Here is a 22,871-nt window from a genome sequence, read left to right on the forward strand (position 1 = left end):
TAGAGTTTATGGATCTTAACTGACGATGGAGGGCTCAAGCCCAGGCAACAACCGCTCAATTTTTATATGCGCGAAGGCATTATCATTTCGGGTATATTTGTTCGGTAAGTGCCTGTACTGACAATTTTTTCTCCAACGACATAAATTTACAGGACGGACATAAGCTGTGATAATTCCTATATTTAAATGTAAGAAAACGATAAGATAAATCAGACATAATGATAATATAATTACTTAATCGAATCAATCAATCGTTATCAGTGTAGGCGATCTTCCCTGTACTTAGTACTGTTTTATCACACGCGCCACCAAGGTTAATGTTATAATGAATCAACGATATAGTAATATTTAGACCGGAACAATTTTTTTTTGCTTTAAACCAATTATTCGATCTTCTAGCTTCGACCGCTACCTGTAATGTTGTTAACCACTAGGTATATACTAGGTAATACGGAGGTGCAACTCGGCAAGCTTTACAAACGAATGAATCCGAAAACATACCGACGGAATGCGAACTCTAAGCTCATCGGAACCGCTACCAGAATTTTTTGCTGAAATTGGACAAATCGAAAATATGTTACGTTAGGTTTACAAAAAATATATTTTTGTAGTCCTAGTTATAAAAGAATCGAAAGCAATGTGATAATCGTCATCAGTCGTAATTTGTGGTCTGACATCGGATATCATTTTGCGTCAAAAATGATAAGCGCGATTAACATGCGGAAACCTTATTCTTGAATTAATTTGGTCACACTGGCTTTGCGAAACCGAAACACCACGTAACGGTGGTCGAGTGCTCGCGGTCTCGTCGTCTTTTATATTTATATAAAAAGGTGGAGTTTGAACGATTACCGCGTGTTTGTGTTTTATATGTATAGGAAGTGAAGTTTAGTTATAAGAAAACAAAATGGATTTTAAGGGTAAGTAAAAATAATTATGGGTAAATGTATAATTTCTTCTAATAATATAATATACTTGGTAGCTTTTTTATATATTTTTATTTATAATATCTTACAATCGAACGGAATCATTCCAAAAGTTTTTAAAAAAGCAAGGAAATGCATCAAAGGAAATAAAAAACCAATTTCTACCACAAATAATTGGTAAAAATTGTGTACGCTTATATATAACACAATATGACCGGCTAGAATTTTCTATAATTACGCAAGTAAGATTAGAGATTAAAAATATATAAGACAAAAAACTGTTTTAAAATATCTTTATTATTCGAATTGAATGACCAACACAGACATACAAAATAATTAAAACTATTTATGAAAAAATGAAAAAAGTAAATTATTATTTAAAATTACAAAAAAGGTTCAAGTAAATCTTTAGTTTTTAAAAAAAATTTCTTGAAGTTCGGTTCGTTATTAAAAAATTCAAAATTCTCTATGGTCTTGTTAGATATGTGCCATCCAACTAGGAGCTTGCATGAGCCATCTTTTTCAGTGCAATATTCTAGAGGCAATGTAAATGATACTTCATTCCTATAGGGGTAATATGAGTATTCTGATAAGATCCTGAGTCCACAACTCAGTATATTATTCGTTAAACTCGTTACGGTACCTGGAACAACGAAAAATTCTTAATTACTGTTATTCTTTTTAAAATATTATTAAATTATTATTATTATTAAATTCTTATTAAATGTTAGCCACCATTTTATGTTATATTTAATACCGATTAGTATTAAGCTAGCTTGTACGAAGTATCTACCATCATTTAGGTTTATCAAATTTAAATCAATTTAACATAATATTTTTATTCATTCTTTTGAATTGTCGCACGACAATTCTTTTCGCTTTCGGAATTAAAATTTTACCACAGGATAAAGATTTTAATAGAGAGTAATAGGTTTTACGAAATCGTCAATCTGACATAAGGATTGCGGGTGCGAGCCCGATCAATTATATATTTTTTTTTCTTAAGTTATACATACTACTTAAATAGTACATAAAAATATAATACTACGTACTTTAATTTGCAAAATGAACGGAACAGCTTCATTCAAGGTTGTCCATACCGAAAACCGGTCTTCTGTTGTTGGTTTTTAAATTTAAAGACCTTCCTAATTATATATGCCATTCAATAAAAATAGGTTATACCTAATAAGCTCTTAACGATAGTAGAATCTACCGTTAAAAGTCGGGATAAGACTCGGTAGGTAGTTACTCTTTCAACAATTAAAATACATAAAGGTATCTGATTAAATTAATGATTATTTATCGTGGATAGACATCTCGCAACTTCTCACTTTTTTAAAACCCGACACATACACTTATATCCCTCCTCTTATAAATGTGTGTGTCGGGGGACAGCTCCATATTAAGCTACCTTAAAATAAATACTCAATCAATAAAATTGATTATGGACTCGACTCGCACTCCTTAAACACGGGGTCAAGTTGGTAAAACATATCCCGAGAGGAGCTCGAGCGTCAGTGGCTCGTTGTTTCACACAGTGTGTGTCTAAAGTTTCATCGGAAAATACAACTCAATCGTGGGAAGAATTTCTCACGTTTTTATATAGAGTACTAAATATAGAAAGTCGAAACAAGGACATCTCTCTAACATCAAAAATTAAAGAAAATACAAAACATAATAATTTACCGAATCCTAAATTTATTTATAGTAAGATAAATCCTTCTGCATATCACATCAAGCTTATTGAGCATAAAGTAAGTGATGGAAATGTCAGAGGCGCTTCAAATGTTTTATTTTTCGATGATATTTTGGCAACAAATACTCTTGAGACGCTAAAGGCCCTCCAGGATAAACGTCCTTTAGCAAAACAACCTTCTCAACCTTCCTTTCTCCCTGTAGACTTCATAACGCCTCTACATAATTCAAAAGATGCTATCCATTCTGGGATTTATTCTTTCTCGAATGACTTGTTAAGTCCCAGAAAGGCAATAGTGTCAGCGTCTTGGGTACAATGCTACAGGACAATCTTGTAGACGGCGTGTTTTTGCTTTAAATTTGTAAAGTATTTTGTTCTTTTTATTTTAATTTTGTATTTTATAAAAATGTCTGTACATAAATATAAATAAATAAATAAATACCCTATTATGGACCTAACCATCTATCAAAATTAACATTAAGTGCATTAGGTGTACATATGTAATCCGAGGTACCAAGATGTGTAAGTAGGTATGCAATTTGGTAGTGAGCGGTCCCCCGAAGCGACAAAGTTTTAATTTAAATAATTATATTATCTTGTACTATAAATTCTAATCTAATGTAATCACTCGAGATTTTTAAATAAACCTTTTTTTGTGTGGGTTTTTTTATTTTAAATTTAAGTTTTATATGAAATATTAGTAGCGCTCTATAATATTTTATTATTTGGTCACCTGAATCGATTATTAAATTTTATTTTTCTATCGTTATCTTTTATGTGATGATTATTATTAGTAATAAGCTATCAATAGTTTGCATAATATCATACGCTCACTGCAGTTATTTTTATGTCTCTATTTTTTACCAGAACGCCCGCGGACTGCGAACAAAAACAAATAGATTTTATCGCAATTTAACTGTGACTTCTCTCGTATGATATTTTATGACTCAGTGGTTGTTTGAAGGGTAAAAGTTTAGCGCAGAATTGTTTGATTTGAATTATAGCGTGTAATAAACCGACTATGTAATTTGAAACATTCAATTATCTTAATATCGAATCGTTGCAATAAAATATTTACATACAGACGAGTTATTGCACAAAAAAATGTACAGAAATATGTACAAGTAGGTATATAAAACCAACCACATAATTCATATTTTTTTAGGCATCAGTCATAGCATTGTTCCTAATTTAAGCATGTATATAATCTAATATCTGACAATAATTTATTATAGCTACCTATTTCGTAAGTTTTTTTGCATTAGATTGAACTTGTCGAATTAATGATTTATTTCTATGTCATTTATAGAAATAAATTTGTCGAATTAATGATTTATTTCTTTAAGTCATTTATAGAAATAAATCATGTTCCTTATATATATATATATATATATATATATATAATACATACATATATATATATATTACATCGCTCAGCGGCTGTTTAGTCAAACACTGATGTCTCTTTCTCTCATTATTGATTTGACATTTAAAAGAAGAAGACACATCATTGTTTAACTATCCAACGCTATAAATAAAGCCGTATGTTTTTATATTTTGTTTAAATACTACCGCTACTACAGACTGTTAGCAAAAACATGCCAAACTTGATTTAATAATGACGTATACCTATTTCGGTATAGGCCTCAAACGAATATTTTAGATTTCATAATATTTTTCGATAAATTTACATAAACATATAATTTAATACCGGTTTGAAATCTCGATTATATAATAAATTGTTGACTAACCACTGAATTTGCATGTGCATAATTTGTGTATATTTCATCTCGTGCTTGACAGTGAAGGAAAACATCGTGAGGAAACCTGCATGTGTCTCATTTCATTGAAATTCTGCCATATGTGAATTCTACCAACCCGCATTGGAGCAGTTTGGCGGAATAAGCTCCAAACCTTCACCTCAAAAGGGAGAGGAAGCCTTAGTCCAGCCGTGGGACATTAACAGGCTGTTACTGTATAATAAATTGTCGCTTACCATTCGTGCACGTTTCGTCGACCACCCGTCTCGGCACAGTCATGTATGTTTCAAGTGTGCTGTTGAAGGTCGCTTTAAGGCATAAATAGTCGTCTTCTACGTAAAAGGATCTTCGCGTTACTGGGACAGTCTCGTATTTAATGATTGAATTAAATACACACGGGTCGCGTTTTGAAGTCACCTGTCAAATTAGGACACAAATATTTAGTCTCGTGGTGGATTTGTCCGTCAAACGACTTTTTCTTAGATGTTTTTAAAGACAATATTCGTATTAATAATTATAATAATAATTAAGCGATTTCGGTCATGGCAGTCAAGAGAGCAATCTCAAGAAAGATTAGCCAACTGCGCAGGACATGTAGTGCACAAATATCTCCGCAAACATAGATGCTCTCTCTACTCCTTTACTTATAATCTGGAAAGATCTCAGGAGGAGGACGAACGCCTTTACATGCTTATCGAAGCACGAGAGATACACACTTCCAACTTTCAGACTCTGGTTTGCAACTGGCATTCTTCGACGGAAAACCTAATAATTTATTATTGGGGTTTGAATCCAGGACCTCGGGACCCGAGGCCTTATTTCTAGCTTTTAAACCAACGATGCAGTCAATTCGTATTAATAATCTCTTCGTGTAGCGAGTAAAGTATGTCCCACGCCGATCACAAAATGAATTAAAACCGAAAAATACAAGTACAAAGCACATGAAAACTCATCGATGTCCAGGCTTGCACCCGCAATCTTCGGTTGACATTCACGTGTTTTAACCACTAAGTCCATTACGGCTGATTGAGGGAATCAAATTACCTAATCCAATAAAAACATTCATTACTTATGCAACAAAAGTCCATTTAAAGTTATTTAATACACACATACGAGATTCATACATAGACATAAATATTATATCAAATATCACATAAAATATTGCTGGCAACCTGATAATATGATGATTTTCAAATTTCAATCTAACTAAAATAGAAGCTATTGCATAAAAATGTAATTTTATTTAATAATAATTAAGTATATTAAACAGAAAACGTCCAACACACCGTCATCAAGAATGTTATATTGTTGCTTAATTTACAATCAAAGTATCTCAATACGGATTTACCTATAATTAATTATATATTATATTACTCATATTATAAAATATTACTACTACTAAGCGTGGCTTCATTCGCGTTAAACTTTACTCGCCTCCGTGTGTCGCAAACATTTCTTTGCATATCAGACTTCGCGACTGACTCCAGCTCCTTGACTGATACTTGATGATTTAAGCTCCTGACGATCATAGCCACAGTGGTCTTTCTCAAGAGATTAGCCAACTAGATATCTGGGTTATGCGGATTCATGTGCTCTGTATTCCCTTTAGTTCTACACTACTTATTCTACTATAAGAATTCAGACACAGCATATTCTAAACAGCAATGCTTTAGTATTTGACATAACATCTTAGTTCCCAAGGGTGATGGTGCATTGGTGATGTAAGGAATGGTTAATATTTCTTACGGTGCCGATGTCTATGGCCGGTGGTGACCACTTAGCATCAGGTGGCTCGTTCAACAGTCTGTATGTAATTTCGAAGCCACGTGAGTAGAAACCTTACCAACTTCCAGACTCCGTGCTGCAACTGAAAATTTTTAATGTAACCCAATAACTTTTTACTGGCCCCACCTATGGCTTAAACTTTCGGCTAACTCTACACTTCACTTCGGGATCTGGAACCTTATAAGTTAGTCGCTAGACGGGCAGGTAGAAAAAAATATACAATGCAATTTAAAGACCATAAAATCATGAATATTTCTCACCTCCTGTCCGATGCATCTTGGAATCGAAAATAGTTCCGTAAAAACGTTGGGGAATTGATTTATGACCGGGTACTGGACAACACCGTTGCAAAGAGTCCAGATACCGTTGCGAATGAAATACGTACGCAGCGGCCTATCGATTGTTGTCACGGTAACGGTCGTGATACCAAATCTAGAAAAATATACTCAAAATCAATGTTAATGTCGAACCGGCATTATTTATGTAAAAAAATAAATACACTTTATTCATGTAGCTATAACTACTAATTAAACGTATTAACATATAACGATATTAAATTAGATTCAAGGTAAGCGAAATATAGATTCTAACGAGAAGAACCACAGTGACCACATGACCCAGTCATGGGTCTTAATCAAACAATTATATGCTTTATTTGTATTATATAATTTAACTCTCGATGAGTGGTGAAAGGAAATTTAGTGAGACCAACCGAGTGAGTGAAAACCGACCAGATGTGGGTTCAGCAACCCGTATTGGAGCAGCGTGGTGGAAGAAGCTCCAAACGTTTTCCTCAAAAGAAGTTGAAGCCATATTTTAGCAAGGACATAGCTAAAACCTTACATTTATTTAACATACATTTGTTTATAGGTTATACATTTATTTTCATTTAAAATAGTTAGGCAGACTTGCAAATGAGTCACCGGATGGTAAGTGGAAATTGACACCTTGTGCCTTGTAACACTGACTCGCTCACCGCATCACCACAATACTACATTGCCGTTTGGTGGTATTATGTTGAGTACTACCCAGCAGGACTTGATACAGCTGTACAACCAAGTAAATTATATACCACCGAATGATTTGTCCGTGACTGCATATAAACATTATTTTGTTTGCTTTATTTTGCTATACACATATACATATTTATTATTATAGCCCACTTCGCGTCACCCTCAGCTTTGATAGCATGACGAGCATTATATTATAAGCAGTATTACAAAGTAACGCAAGTACCTGCCGTTGGCTATGGCATCCTTCAAGGCGAGTTCTTTTTCTTCCACAGTTTTAATTTCCATCTTCAAAGCATTCGTTAATATTGTTGCCGTTTTTAATATTTCTTCCAATTTTATCTTTAGCGATACGGGGGGGTTAGCTTCGTTAGTCGAAGGTTCGTACACTTTATATTTTTCTGATATTTGTGGTAAATATATGGGTATTTCTTCGTTCTTATATCTGAATTCTGTATTCGTATTATTCGGTCCTGTCATTTCTTTACTGAAATTTATTACATACAACACATGAATCTTAACAGAGGAAATATCGTGAGGAAACCAGCATGTGTTGGGTGATTCTGTCACATGTATATATATATATATCAATTTACACTGGTAAATCGTTATACAATAACCTCTAAGCCTACTCATTAGGATCATATGGTTTTCCAGCAGTGAAAAAATTAGGTACATCTTTTAAAAAAAAAATTGTTGCTAGACAAACGCATTACACATTTCCCTCACGGGAACAGTTATTGTGGGACATGCCGGTGTCCAAGGCGCCGAGTGCGCCCTGAACATCGGAATACCGACTAAAAAACCAGCGGTACCCTTTCCGTCTTGACGAGGAGCGCCATGGGATCGCTTGCGCATACTACCTTGACGAATTAGGTACCTACTTTTTTATATAATTTATAAAAACGCTAATTTGTTTTGTATAAAATAGATAGGTTACTGGTCGAGACCATTTCAATTCAGGACCACATTATCTACAAAAGCTAACCACTAGACAAGTAAGAAATGTAAAATCTATTATTTATTCATTAACAAACTTTTGAATTTATTTATAAAGAAAACAATACTTACTATTGATATTGAACAGGAGTCAGCCAGTCAGATACCTGGTAAATAAACATTCATCAATCAATATACAGATATTTTTACCAGAACAAGCTGCAAACGTTGTCTTTTTTTTTAATCAGTGTACCCAATCTAGCCTAGTGTGAACTTTTTTACTTATTCGATAGTGTTGACATTAAATGCGATTTGTTTGGAATTCCGATTATTATCACTAGACAGCGCTGTTTACATTTTAAATAGCTTAATATATATATAAGAAAAATCACACCAAGCACTATGGAGACGTTTTTTAAATCTGTGCGCTAAAAACGAATTAAAATTTGGTTTTTAATATGTACATTCTAAACATCCAATGAAAGCTGTTTATTCCTTATAGCCAAACATAAGCCAATTTAAATAAAATTTCGTCCGTAAAATAGATTACCTTGAACAAAAATATAACGAATTGAAATGGTATAACAATATTAACAAAAAAATTATAGTAGTAACAATATCCCACTATTGGGCTCTTCAATTGAGGAGAAGGTTTGGAGCCTTTTCGACAAGGCTGCTCAAATGCGATAGCAGAATTTTCCGGGTTCCGGCGTGACGAGGCATCTCGCCATCGTCGCGTTTTGACTTTACTACCACTTACCATCAGGTGGAGTAGAGTCATTTGCCCCTCCCGGCTAATATATATAAAAAAAGGTATCTAGCTCCCATGGGTTGAGGTTTTGTGGGCCACATACAGCCACTGGGCTAACTCGGCTCTTTCAAAACGCATTAAGACATTTTTTTGTTCAAAAATTACGGGTGGATGTTATTTAAAACTTTACTTCCAAGATTCAGGTTTATCGCCTAATTTGGAAATCAATTGAATATATATATATATATTATATATATATATATATAATTTTCAATTATATATATATATATAATATTTTTTGTGTATCATTTATAATTAGCCTAGAACATAACTATGTACCTAGTTTCATTTTATAATTGTGTTTTTATTTATTTATTTTTTTTACTTTGTAATACAAAAAAAAATGTACTTTTATTTGTAAGGCTATGTTTTTCACAATAAATTATTATTATTAATATTAATGATATTTCTTTTATTCAATTGATCTCTTTGAATTTTCGTTAAGTTTTTATGACTTGTTTCATCGTTAACATCTTCTTAATCGCATAATATGTATAAAACAAAGTCCTCCGCCGCGTCTGTCTGTCTGTATGAACGCGATAAACTCAAAAACTACTGAACGGATTTTCATACGGTTTTCGTCCATGAACGAAATGGTTCAAAAGAAAGGTTTAAGTGTATAATTCGAATGTTGAAAATGTTGAGAAAAAACATGTCGACTGGGCGGTTTACTTTAGTGCCATGTAAACCATTACAGTTATATGTATATATTACATATATATTACGATAAAAACGTTTTAGCTGGACCCTTATTCTATCCATGCGAAGCCGGGATGGGTAGATATTTTTATAGTAAAAATATAGATAGGGAATTATAAAAGTGTTTTCAAGATATTCTGGGTTTGCACATTTGAGATGTATTGACAAAAGGAAAAATACCAGTGTCCACACTAGTAAAACCTTTCCGGAAAAACATGGGACTAGATAAGTTACAAATAATATTCTCTTAGTTTAATTAGTCGCTATATAACTAAACTATAATATAATAATAATAATAATAATAATATCCTAGGAGCTTTTTCACACACGGCCATCTGATCCCAAATTAAGCTTATACAGAGCTTGTGGTATGAAAACCAGACAACTGATATACTACATATACTATTTTTCTTTTGTAAATAAATATATATAATTACACCCAGACTCAGGACAAACAGACATGTTCATGCACACAAATGTCTGCCCTGGGTGCGAATCGAACCCACAACCTTCGGCGGGAAAAGCAAGCATCTACCAACCACGCCAACCGGCTCGTCAAACTATATGAATGTAACAAAGGTGTTTTGTACATATATGTATAATCTAAGTATACACAATAACATATATTTTATCACTCTGGGTCCTTTCCGGTCATGTCGGATTGCCGTCCCATCGGATTATGAGAGTTAGGGAATAGAGAGTGCACCTGTGTTTGCGCACACACTTGTGCACTTTAATATCTTCTGCGTAGTTGGCTAATCTCTCTTGAGATTGGCCGCCGTAGCCGAAATCGGTCTGGAGGACATTATTATTATTTATTATATTTTATCATAAATATAGATTTTAATACATACATATATACATGAATATATTTTATATTAGATTTCTGAATAAATTATAAAAATGTTACCAATGAAGTAACTTTTTTGCTTGTTGTAATTAACTATCATTAAAGAGCAGTTAGTCATGTATGTGTCATGCTTAAGATAATTGAAATTTACTGTAATTTACTGAAATTTACTGAATTATAAAAATATATTGAAGTGAACAGCGCCATGAGACAACAAAGGAAGAGCAATGACCTCTTTATTAAACAAATTGTTTTCAAGTGATCAGTAAAGGGAATATCTGATGCAAGGAGTTTATACGATTATAACCTATCTGATTGAAATTGCTAGGCATCCCATATACATTTTAATATTCAGGTTTTTGTACCACCGCCCATAGTAATTGGCATTGTAAATTTTAACCATCCAAGTGAGCCGTGACCTCATAAAATGTGTTCCACAAAAACGCTATGAAATTATAATTACTTAAATGAAAATAATTTCAAACAGTTTACATACCCAATCACAGTAAACCATTTCGAATATAAATAAAAAAATAAGCGAATTCATTTTCACACAAATCAACAAAACAGTTTAGCAAGCTTGAATGGATTTTATGAATGCGAATTTTGAAGGTATTCCTTCCTTTGTTTATAAATCTGTGATACGTGGTTATAGAACACTATTGTTTCGCGAATTCGCAAACTTCTTTTTTTATAATTAAACTAGCAAATGTCTGCGGCTTTATTAACCGTTTTATGTTTTTAATTTTCGAGTAAAACCTTTTCGACGTTTGTCAATTTTTGTTTAAATTGGTAAGTATTTAGTCCCACTAAAGAGGGAATGAGTGGTACCATCTTCTCGTGACTTATTCTACCCCCAATCATGTTGATATTTACTTTGTATTTCCGTATTCCTTTTTCAACGACGTTATTACTTCTCGTAGTTTATAAGCAAAGGTGTTTTAAAACAGATCTCTATTAAAATATATTAATGGCAATAGTTATTTACAAAATTAACATATAGATAACTATAACAAACGATATTGTCACCAATATTCAATGAAACCCACTGTAGCAGGAAGGAGGGAGAAGCGTACGTAGTCAATTTATTATACTGTAATGAAGCTAACAAGCACATCAATATCATATTGTTAGATCGTGTTTCATAAAGATCTGATCAAAAGAAATCGTTTTTGTTCAGTCAATTAAACTAAAGGAGTTTTCGCTGCACTCGCAGCTAATACATACGACCTTTAATAAAAACGTTTCTTAAGGAGCAATTATATACATTTGTAATGCCTCTTACATAATTGTGAAGCCATAAAGTATACAAAGCAGAACATTAGCTGCTGAAAAATTGCAGTTTTAAAGTTTTAATGCTATTGTCTGCACTGTAAACCGAATGAGTGTGTTTTTCACAAGAAATGGGCTATCAAACGCATAAAGGTTTTTACAAATCCGACTGATTGTTCCAGAGATTAGAGCGTTCAACCAAAAAGCAAACAATTTTTTCAGCTTCTTACCTACATATAAAGATGTTTTCTTTGCCAGTGGTCTGACTATAAATGAAGATAAATGCGAAACATCATCGGCGACTAATGTAATGGGTTTTCCAATAAGGACTTGACAACTTTTTTTTTAAATAAAATGAAAACCTAAAAAATAAGATATTTCAAACTCTTTATTATCGGATTTAAGTACATTCAAAACATTTATGAATGGAACTCGACTTCGCTCATATGGCCACCGCGGGCACGTTTGCAGCGGTCGATTCGTTGAACCCAATTTTCCATGACTCGGCCACACATTTCGGGCGAAACGGCTGCTATTTCGCGTTCAATTTTGCCTTTGAGCTCTTCCAACGTCGTCGGCTTATTAGCATAAATCAATGACTTGACGTAGCCCCAAAGAAAAAAATCTAGAGGCGTTAAATTGCACGAACGAGGTGGCCAATCGACTGGTCCATTTCTTGAGATAACACGCTCAACAAACTTGTTCTTCAATAAATCGATTGTAACGTGTGCTGTGTGGCTTGTGGCGCCGTCCTTTTGAACTTGAAACCATAATCAATAATCATCGCGCGATAACAATTACCATTCACAGTAACGTGGCGACCACTATCGTCGACGAAAAAATATGGCTCTATGACGCCGCCGGCATGCAAACCGCACCAAACAGTTATCTTTTGTGGATGAAGTGGTTTTTCATTAAGCACATGTGGGTTTTCACCCACCCAATACCGCATATTTTGTTTATTGACAAACCCATTGCATGGCTCAATTCGTCACTGAAGATGATTTTGCGATGAAATTGATCATCTTGGCGCATCTTTTCCAGAGCCCAATCGGAGAACGTCGCTTCGAATGGTCCATCGGCTTCAATTCTTGAGTGAGCCTGATCTTGTATGTATGTAAAGTAAGATCCTTACGCAAAATTCGCCATAAAGTGGTCTTGGCGATGCCCAACTCTTGAGAACGCCGTGGAATTGACTGATTTGGATCATTTGCTACGGACGTTTCAACGGCAGTGATATTTTTGACACTTCGACCAACCCGTAGTCTCACTGGCACGGCAACATCACACAACGAATATGTAGACTCAAACTTTTTCACTAAACTTGTTACTGCCTGTCTACTATGGCGAGAATTACGACCGAAAATCGGAGTTAACGCTCTTAAAGTAGCGCCCACCGACTCCGAATTTCTGTAGAAAATTTTTAAGATTTGCATATGTTGTTCGTTCGTGTACTTCACCATGATGAAAGGGTTATGTCCACTGAATAAACTGACAGTGACAGTTCGATGTTAAGTGAAAAGGTGCGTTCACAAACTAAATTCAAAATTGTCAAGTCCCTATTGGAAAGCCCCTTACATTGCCCTTGTTTCATTTTTTTGTTCATGTTAATTAATTCATCATCATCATCAGCCAATCATTGTCCACTGCTGAACATAGGCCTCTTCCAATGTGTGCCAAAGCTCCCTGTCCGCCGCCTTCCGCATCCGGTTGGTGCCCGCCACCTTCTTAAGGTCATCGGTCCACCTGGCTGGAGGGCGCCCTACGCTGCGTTTGCCGATCCACGGTCTCCTCTCTAGGACTCATCTGCTCCAACGGCCATCGGTCCTACGACATATGTGACCAGCCCACTGCCACTTCAGCCTGCTAATTTTGCAAGCTATGTCGGTGACTCCGGTTCTTTTCCGGATAATCTCATTTCTGATCTTATCTTTTAAAGATACTCCGAGCATAGCTCGCTCCATAGCACGCTGAGCGACTTTGAATTTGTGGACTAGTCCCGCAGTTCGTGTCCATGTTAATTAATTAATCTTATCAAATGGGAATTCCTGTGTAAAGGCAACAATGACAGTATTTATATTAGTTCTGATAAAATGATTACCTAAATTAATAAAGAATAATAGAGGGCTCTGTGCAAGCTGGTATTTATCGATACCATTTTCACAATTTAGTCTACCACCAAACATTAATTTGTACTACTTACTTTGTTTCGTCGTAATTCTTTACCATTTCCAATGTGAATACATTACAATTAGTTTATTTATCATATTTCTCACCGATTATTTTTATGTATGACACATCGCGAATACCCGTTGGAGTTATAATTGTGTAAAACTATAAATAAAGAAAACGGCGAATGGAAGGGTTTTACAAGATAGAGGTAGTTTCGCTAAAGACTGAACTCGGCGAGGCTGGTAGCGCTAGTAGCGCTGGCCGGCCGGTCTGGAGAATATCATAATCATCAAGTGTTATTATACAACTGACTAATTAAATTAAAAATTAATTAATTAATTTGTTATAGCTGAACAGTTCGTTGATGACTTGTTAAGCGATGAAGCACATAAGCGACCTTCAGACGACGTCAACGTCGAAGACCTAGAAATGAAACTGCCGGAATGGTTTGACGAAAAGAAATTTAAACAGTGAGTTTTCAATGCATTTTATATACCTCATAATATTAATAGTTTATTGGGCAAATGGGCCACCTGGTGGTAAATGTTCTCTACCGCCCATAGGCACTGGAACTATGAGAAGTATTCAACATCGATTGCATCGCCAAGGCGTCACCCACTTTGGAATCTAAGTCGTTACACAACAATGTTCTAAGTATTCTTGTAATCTTCCGCCAATCATTCATTATTTTATATATATATTACAAAACATCAATGAGACAGTGTAGTTACAGGGTATCTTCGTTCCTCTAGTAGCAGGGTATTGAAGGCGAATGGTGTTTATTCTACGTTTAAGGTGTCCTATGTTTAAGGGTGAAGTTGATCACTTATCATCAGGCAGTAATTTAAAATATATAATAGAATTGTCAAATCCAACCCCAAAAAGTCATCCAAGCTATTAATTACATAGAATTCAATACAAATCTACAGACGTATGGTTCCGGCAGAGTAGTTTAGAATTTTCTTTCATTGAACCTTGAACGTCTCAGAGCTCACTAAGTGAGTTATGTTAATCACCCCGTATATAAGTGTCATAACCACCCATATGGCGTTAGGGACTTTCCTTTTTAATATTCGCTCAAACAGACAAATTACGGTAATAGCATCATATATAAGAATGATAGACAAATGATGGTATATGACAATTTTATAAAACAGCCTTTTTGTTCTAGGGGTCGACGGTTCTATTTGGACTTTAGCGTCATGTTCACAGCCTCGATGCTGCTGGGTCTGGTCGCGGTGCTGGCCGTCCCGTCGATCCTTAACGTTCTCATTGGAACCCGACGGTCTAACTCGGTGTACACCTCATACAAGCGTTACTTATCAACTTACTTCCATACAATGTCTTGGTTTAGAAATGAACTTAAGCCTGGATCAGAGTAAGTACCTACATAGATATAAATCATAACAACGAAACGATTGTAGATTTTTTGCCAATCAATAATTAAGTGTAATACTTTTTTTAATATTTAGTAATGTAGTTTTTTTTATTAAGTACAATTTATTCATACATTAAAACCTTAATATATACAAATAATAATTAAAGATGGCTACTGTACGAATCGTGACCACAACATTGTATATTTGACCTCCAATATAAACGTTTTACTTATGTTAACTCTTTTTCTACCCGTGCAAAGCCAGGACGGGTAGCTAGTTTTATATAAATATATACCAACTTAAATTTATTTAAATTTGGAATGTCGTTCGAGAGACAAGCGTTAAAAACTGCAACACAGTAATGCTAATTTTTATCAATGTAATTTGTTTTTGCTATGTGTAAATATATTACTTACATTTAAAAAAAATATTTGTTAGACTTCGGTTCCCTTTATGTAGCTCACGTTTCGAAACGCACGTTCGTTCCATGATTTTGGCAATCAGTTGAATTATGCGAGCGCGCGCTCAACTCTGGTGAATCGGCACTACTATCACCATTGTCCGTGTCATTATTGTGCGCACACTACCCTCAACATATCTCCATATAAAAAATTAACCATATAAAAAGCGCCGACGACTCTTGCCCTGTCTTTTTTGACGTAGCAAGTCGGCAGAGACGCTCTCTTCACGCTAATATCGGTCCCCTGACCTGGCAACTCCTGTATCAACAGATCCAATAGAAAGAATCGGGCCCCATGGTGATAATGTCTTATCATTAATAACATAGCATCTCAATACACTTTTTTAATTTTGTTAATTATTTTAGGTCCTGGCGCTCCCTTTACACAGTAAGAAGTAGGCACCTCCAAGCTAGTCGAGCCAGCAAGCTGAAGGGCAATGGGATAATTTCCCAACGTGACATGGCGCTCACGTTATTTGGCTTCATTGGTTTCTCGTTTCTTAAACCGGAGAAGTTTGCTATCACACAGCTGCAGAAAGGCGATTGGGAGGCGTATAATTTCACGTGGAGAACCATTGGATATATGATTGGACTGGAAGACAGGTCATTATCAGTTAGAAAATACAATATTATAAATCAGTGACCCAATATGGCCTGGTGGCTAGAACACGCGAACCTTAAACGACGAATGCGGGTTCAAATTCAGACAAGCACCTGTTATTAATTGTTATTAATTCCCTTCGCGCTCAGCGGTGAATGAATACATCGTGAATACCCCTGTAGCGGAAGACGCTCTGTCCAACTTCTTTGGGATTAGCGTGATCGAATAACAAAACACTTTTAACAAATGAAACAGGTACAACTAGCTATCTTCTACAAGAAATCTAGAAAACTTTCAACACAAGCATTTGTGTCTGATAAAAATTCTGATATATATAACGCTTAATTCAAATAACTGAAACAACATACTATGTATGTATATATACGCTGAAACAACATTCTTTATATAGCTGCGATGTTCCTTATTGCCATATTTTATTTCTGTAGTCGATAAGTTAATAAATAAATTACAGATACAATATCTGTCGAGAAAGTTTCGATGAAACGCGACAAATATGCAAAGTGATATTAAAGCGGGTCTTCACGCCTTGCCTAGAGAATGTTCCAGAATATTTCGAGCATATGGCTAAGGTCATGACGCAAGGTACTGGCACGGCGCTATCCGCCATAGAGCCAGCGTCTATGGTCTACGCTGCCAAGTATATGGCGGAAGTACCAGGGTACGTGTACACCGAGGATGACAGAATGAATCTACAGGAAACAATTAAAAAGCACCTTAAAGGAAGATCAACTGATATAGGTATGTATTGGTAGCGCTTGACAATTCATGAGTACTTGTAAAAGTCTGTTTGAATAAAAATATTTTCATTTGATTATTAGAATTGACTTTGTGCGCTCCTTCAATCATAGGAAGCCACAAAGTTTCAGTTGAAGTCTTTTCTATATTGAAGCAGTACATTTTTTTATTCATTTTTAAAAATTTACCATCCGTAGAGCTTTTCTATATAAACAAAAACAAGGAGGAGCGTAATACTAATGTTCAGGCGTCAGGCAAGGTTTTTACTCCTAAGACTAAGTTACTTATATAACATAAAATATAAATATAGGATAAAAAACGATATTTTTATATACATAAGAATTAATTACATTAAGGCCTAAAACATGCACAAATAAAAATGCAAATCAACTACCGTTCAAATCATGACCGCGTGGAATTGGAGCAAGAATTATAGAGCATATCTACTTTGAATTATAATACCGATCCTCTGGGCAAACAATGAACCGGCCCATCCTGTCGGCAAGGTGCTATATTTTTAATAAATGTTGTATGACACCACGGCCCCCAGGGGCCGGAGTAACGTTTGACATTAACATAAAACGCGGGTATAATAAAATTACAGATATTTTTAAATATACGTCAACAAAATTCAGTCAACATTACGATTAGGATGTACGTTTCTATTTATGTAACTAGGAATTCTTACTTTTAATATCATATAGATGAAAGTGAGTTTGTGTCATCGTTACGCTTTTACGTCGTAACTGTGGAACAGATCATAAAGAAATTCGTAAGACTTGCAATCTGAAGTTGGATAAAATAATACTCGTAGTCGTGTGTGGCTAAAATATAGAGACGTGGAAATTCTTTAAGTTCTGTAAGCGTCTTAACTTGTGCGTCATGTTCAATCACGTTAAGCATATTGGATAATTACAATATGATTGAATATTACGACAATAAATTGCGAACTTGCAGTAGCAATTACGTCGTTTATAAATAATAATAGAAAACCGTCAGTAAGTGCCTCAGTACGCAATAGTTGCTTATTACTGTAATGACATGCTGGCAGCTCGTAAACCATAAAATCGGAAAACCTTCATGTTTCAGTATTACGACAATTCGAAATAATACATTGTTAGGCTGTATCTAATAGAGCTGTTGACTTCTTACATTATTATTTATTATTAATTTATTAAGAAAAAACATTGCCATACAGATAAATATAGTTTTTATATAACTAAGTGAATAAAAAGAAAAAAAATTATAAAACAAAAACACAATTATAATATAAAAACTAGGTACATGACATGTGGTAGGCTAATTATAGATGATACTCAAAAATAATTCTATTGACTTCCAAACTAAGTGATAACCTGATTCTTGGAAGTCAAATTTCACTTCATTATATATTAATTCATAAAAAAATATATACTATATATACATACTATATAGCAGTAGTACACGCGTTAAGGAGTACGAGTTACAAATATTGTATATTCACACACACCTACGATTAAGAAAATATGTGTTTATATAATATAAATATAGTATTTTATTTCTTTTTATATTTATGTGTTATAAAACATGCAGCCGTCGCTGCGTGAAGGAATTACTCATAAGCAAACGTTTTACATTTATAATATTAGTAAGGATTGAATTTTTTTTTTACACAATCTATGAATTTTTGGCACTACTAAATGTAATTAGGCAAATAATTTAATTATATAATTAAATTATTGTTATTGTTGCAGGCATCGATGCGGCTGAACTATTAGAAACGTGCACTATTGATGGCTTGCCGAAGAGAACACCAAATCTCTTGTATTATCATGATTACGACTCGGTGGAGACGTCGCCGGCCTACAAAACCCTTCCACTTACAGCAAAATATATATTAGCTTTTAACAGTATCGTCGTCACGTTGTATTCTACATATGTTGGACGAATTTTTTTCAACTTCTACCTTGAGTTCGTTATATTTGTCAGCCGATACTTTCCGTACGTCGCCATGTGGAAATTCGGTATTAAGAATGCTTTGATAAATATGTTCAAAGAAGGCCCGGTAGACGATGCTATTCCTCAGCCAAATTCCGAGTATAATAAGCCGAAACCTCGCGAGTCGTGGTACAAAGTGCTGTTTGATTTCATCTGGTAACATGTACGTATTAACATACATACAATACATGACGTAGATGTGTCGTGACGTGTATAATCTAGTTATTAGGACTATAAGTACTATTTATTGATTTCGAGAAACAAGAGTCTTTGTGGGAGGCTGTTATGTGGGCGGATAAACGGATGGAGTAGCGGGATAGATAGATGTGCAATCACATCAATGGTTCGTTCTACAAAAACATACTTGTAATTACAATTATGTCGTTAAGGTCCATTCGATTGATTGTAATATAATTTTAATTATTTACAATCACAACGTAACATTGTCTGTACCATGTTATGTACGTCTAATAGTATTTTCCTATAGCAATTGCTTTAAGTATCGACAAATTATATATTTTTTCAATATTTATGTATAATTACCCTGATATTATACGTAGGTATGTACATAAAATGTCTAAACCGGTAGTTCAATGTGGTAGGGCCGTCATGGCGTCCCTTTGCGTCAGAACTTACACGGGTATTCTCCAAAACAACCATGATTGGTCATTAACTATATAAGTCGGAAGGTGACTCGTCGCTTTCCTCTCCACAAGCTACTAGATCAACACGACAATTAACCTCATGCAATAAATAATAACTCAGGTACACTTACAAAAAAAACTGCATCGCATTGAGAAAATGTAAGTTGACTACAATTATCTTTGGTAAACGATTTACGGCCTTACGAATAAACGGTGCTTTGTTTAGATAAACACAGATTTCGCTCTTCATTATCATAGATTTGACATTTGAATGAAAAAGTCACAGCATTGTATAACTAATCAACAGTACAATACATTTAGGTTTTAGTAAAACCGCTGTTTTATATATTTCATTCCTTATTTAAATTATCATAATTCCACGATTTTGGATTGGATACATTTGTAATATTCATAAATAAAACATTTATTTAAACAATGTGTAATTTTATTGTTTTATATTCAACTTGGACTGTTTGTTACCCTAATAAAATTAAAAATAAATAACTTTGTACAAGAATATCTTTAATGATTATTTTATTGCTTTTAACGGTCTTACGCCGTTCTTACCGTTATATCTACCGTTTCATAAATTTTTGAATTATAGTTAGCGAAACCTGGTCGGTATGGCGATAAAAAAGTAGACAATGAAATGTCAAACAACTTTTGACAAATAACGAAAGCCAATGTGTTTGACAGTGGCAGTATAAATGTAAATTATGAATGTATTTATAACATAAACATATTATATAAATTTTCTGCATTTCCTCTCAATATAAACTTTAAAAGTGTTAAACCTCACAACTCTCCGTGTGCGCAATATGCTTAAAAAGGTTCAAAGTTTTCTCTTCACGTATTAATACATAGATTAAGAAAAATCAATTGAAATAAAAAGAGCGCTTGAGTGAGGAGGTTTGACTGATATCAAGTAAATGTGTAACTAAGTAAAACAAATTTGGTAACTGCTGGGCTATGATTTCCTCTCCCTTTGAGGAGGTTTGGAGCCTATTCTACGACGCTGCTACAATCAGGTTGGTGGACACAAATGTGGCTGATATTTTTATTAAGACTCACCTGTTCTAACCACTGCGCCATATACCTAGCCCTAGGCCCTAGTAAACGTATTACATTTCATAATTACGACGCCGATTGAAGGTTGGTAAATGATCTGATATCGATTGAAATCTCGAATAATCTCGATATAATATGAATATAGACTTAGATTCCTAATAACCTGGTGTACAGTACACCAGGTGTGTAATACGCTTTTTTTTATAGAATAGGAAGGTGGACGAGCATATGGGCCACTTGATGGTAAGTGGTCACCAAACGCCCTTAGACATTGGCATTGTAAGAAATGTCAACCATCGCTTATAGCCAATGCGCCACCAACCTTGGGAACTAAGATTTTATGTCCCTTGTGCCTGTAATTACACTGGCTCACTCACCCTTCAAACCGGAACACAACAATATCAAGTATTGCTGTTTTGCGGTAGAATGTCTGATGAGTGGGTGGTACCTACCCAGACGAGCTTGCACAAAGCCCTACCACCAGTAAACAGTATGCTACAGCAGATCATTCAAATTACCCCGAGGCTCAAACTATACATCATCCGTGACACTCATAGGTTACAATACAAATATATATTCTATTATATATTATTCTTATTGTCTTACGTATGAATATCTTATTTTTATTTTCTCATAAAAGATAATATAAATGATAAACAGAATGGTTAGTGAATTATGTATGTTTTTAAGGTATTTTGTCTAAAGCCATTGCTTAAAGTAAGGCATATAAAAATTAACTACCCTTAGAACATTATTTAGCGCTCCATTATACGAGGGGATGTTAAAATAAATAATTCATACATCAGCTATTAATTACTTAATGAAAATTAAAACATTGACATACAAAGTAAGCAAGTAAAAACATTTATGCAAGATTAATGAATTTTAAGATAGGTTGTTACATTTATACATAAATGAATACGTTATATTTTTATATCAATTATCTTATTTTTAAAACAATATATTTTTTCAAATATAATATCAATATTTGACTTTATTATAATTTTGCAGCTACAGTATAAGAGGATAGGTATTACTTGAGTTTTTCGTTTTAAAAATCGGCCCATTATATCATGGCTTATATCTAGAATTTATTCGTGGACAGTGAAATGCTAAATGAGACAATAGGAAAGGTGATTCTATAAATATGATAATCACTTTATATTCCTAATAATGGTCTCTAGCTTGTCTACGCAAAACAAGGGAACGCAAACGTTGTATGCTAGCAGAAGGCAAAGCTCTATAGCACATACTCGTATGTTCGTAAAATTTTCTTTGTATAGAATCTGTTCATTTTGAGGGGTTTTTAGGGTTTATTTTTGCCCAGAGAAGTAAAAAAGTCAGTGGGCAGACCACCCGCCCGATGGTCAGACGATGAAAATGGCGGGTGCTCAATGGATGCGACTAGCACAGGACCGGGAGAATTGGCGCGCCTGTGAGGAGGCCTATGTCCAGCAGTGGATTAATGTAGGCTGAATATGATGATGATGATGATAGAATCGAAGTATTTTATTTATTGTCGGTTCCATACTGGATTTTGATGCTTGTGGTTTACTTGTTTGTAGAAAAACATATTTAACAAGTTCCATATTGTGTGCAACAAAAATATCTTTAATTTCAAGCATCTTAATGGACCGTCAGCTAAAATTTGATGACCATATAAAGAAAATTTCATCTAAGGGTTTCAAAATGCTTGGTTTCGTTCAAAGGAATTGTTAAAGATTTTCAAAAAAGCTCTACAAAAAATGAAACTTTTTAACAACATGTTCGGCCAATCCTGGAATACAATTGCAATGTGCGGAACCCGTACTATGATGTGTGTATGTGTGTGTGTGAGGATGTTGGAGAAGATCCAAAAAAAGATTTGTTTATCACCTATCATATAGCGATAGCTTATCTAGGGTAATTGGAGGCTATGATGCAATCTATCTAATTGAATCAGTACCAAATGTCCTCGCAAAAAGCAATAACTTGGATTTTTTGGATTGCCATTAATCTAAGTACATTTAAAAAAATCTTAAGCAATATTTAAAATAAAGTTCATACGTTCATTCTATTTATATTTT

At 34.3% G+C, this 22,871-nt stretch overlaps 2 protein-coding genes across 2 annotated transcripts; one reads left to right on the forward strand and one right to left on the reverse strand.

Annotated features, from left to right (window-relative positions):
* Positions 1–798: 798 nt before the first annotated feature.
* On the forward strand, positions 799–20,067 carry LOC126775381 (uncharacterized). The gene is made up of 6 exons (XM_050497262.1): positions 799–920; positions 14,270–14,390; positions 15,092–15,298; positions 16,126–16,362; positions 16,833–17,119; positions 18,850–20,067. Exons 1-6 carry the CDS (start codon positions 908–910, stop codon positions 19,251–19,253), a joined length of 1,269 nt encoding a protein of 422 aa, XP_050353219.1. The 5' UTR covers positions 799–907; the 3' UTR covers positions 19,254–20,067.
* LOC126775382 (uncharacterized) lies at positions 1,217–11,077 on the reverse strand. The gene is made up of 6 exons (XM_050497264.1): positions 10,973–11,077; positions 8,249–8,283; positions 7,404–7,664; positions 6,428–6,599; positions 4,619–4,799; positions 1,217–1,569 (listed from the first exon to the last, which is right to left on the reverse strand). Exons 1-6 carry the CDS (start codon positions 11,021–11,023, stop codon positions 1,310–1,312), a joined length of 960 nt encoding a protein of 319 aa, XP_050353221.1. The 5' UTR covers positions 11,024–11,077; the 3' UTR covers positions 1,217–1,309.
* Positions 20,068–22,871: the final 2,804 nt, after the last annotated feature.

The sequence above is a fragment of the Nymphalis io genome, chromosome 18 (assembly GCF_905147045.1).
Source record: "Nymphalis io chromosome 18, ilAglIoxx1.1, whole genome shotgun sequence".
NCBI classification, from domain to species: Eukaryota; Metazoa; Arthropoda; class Insecta; order Lepidoptera; family Nymphalidae; genus Nymphalis; species Nymphalis io.

Bases quoted from the DNA above. Each gene is read 5' to 3' on its own strand.
- LOC126775381 (XM_050497262.1), top strand. The intron at 14,391-15,091 runs GTGAGTTTTCAA...TTTTTGTTCTAG, and splicing joins GACGAAAAGAAATTTAAACA to GGGTCGACGGTTCTATTTGG. The intron at 17,120-18,849 runs GTATGTATTGGT...TTATTGTTGCAG, and splicing joins AGGAAGATCAACTGATATAG to GCATCGATGCGGCTGAACTA.
- LOC126775382 (XM_050497264.1), bottom strand. From the start codon at position 11,023: ATGAATTCGCTTATTTTTTTATTTATATTCGAAATGGTTTACTGTGAT. The intron at 7,665-8,248 runs GTAAGTATTGTT...AATAAATTTCAG, and splicing joins ACTCCTGTTCAATATCAATA to TAAAGAAATGACAGGACCGA. The intron at 6,600-7,403 runs GTACTTGCGTTA...ATATTTTTCTAG, and splicing joins GATGCCATAGCCAACGGCAG to ATTTGGTATCACGACCGTTA.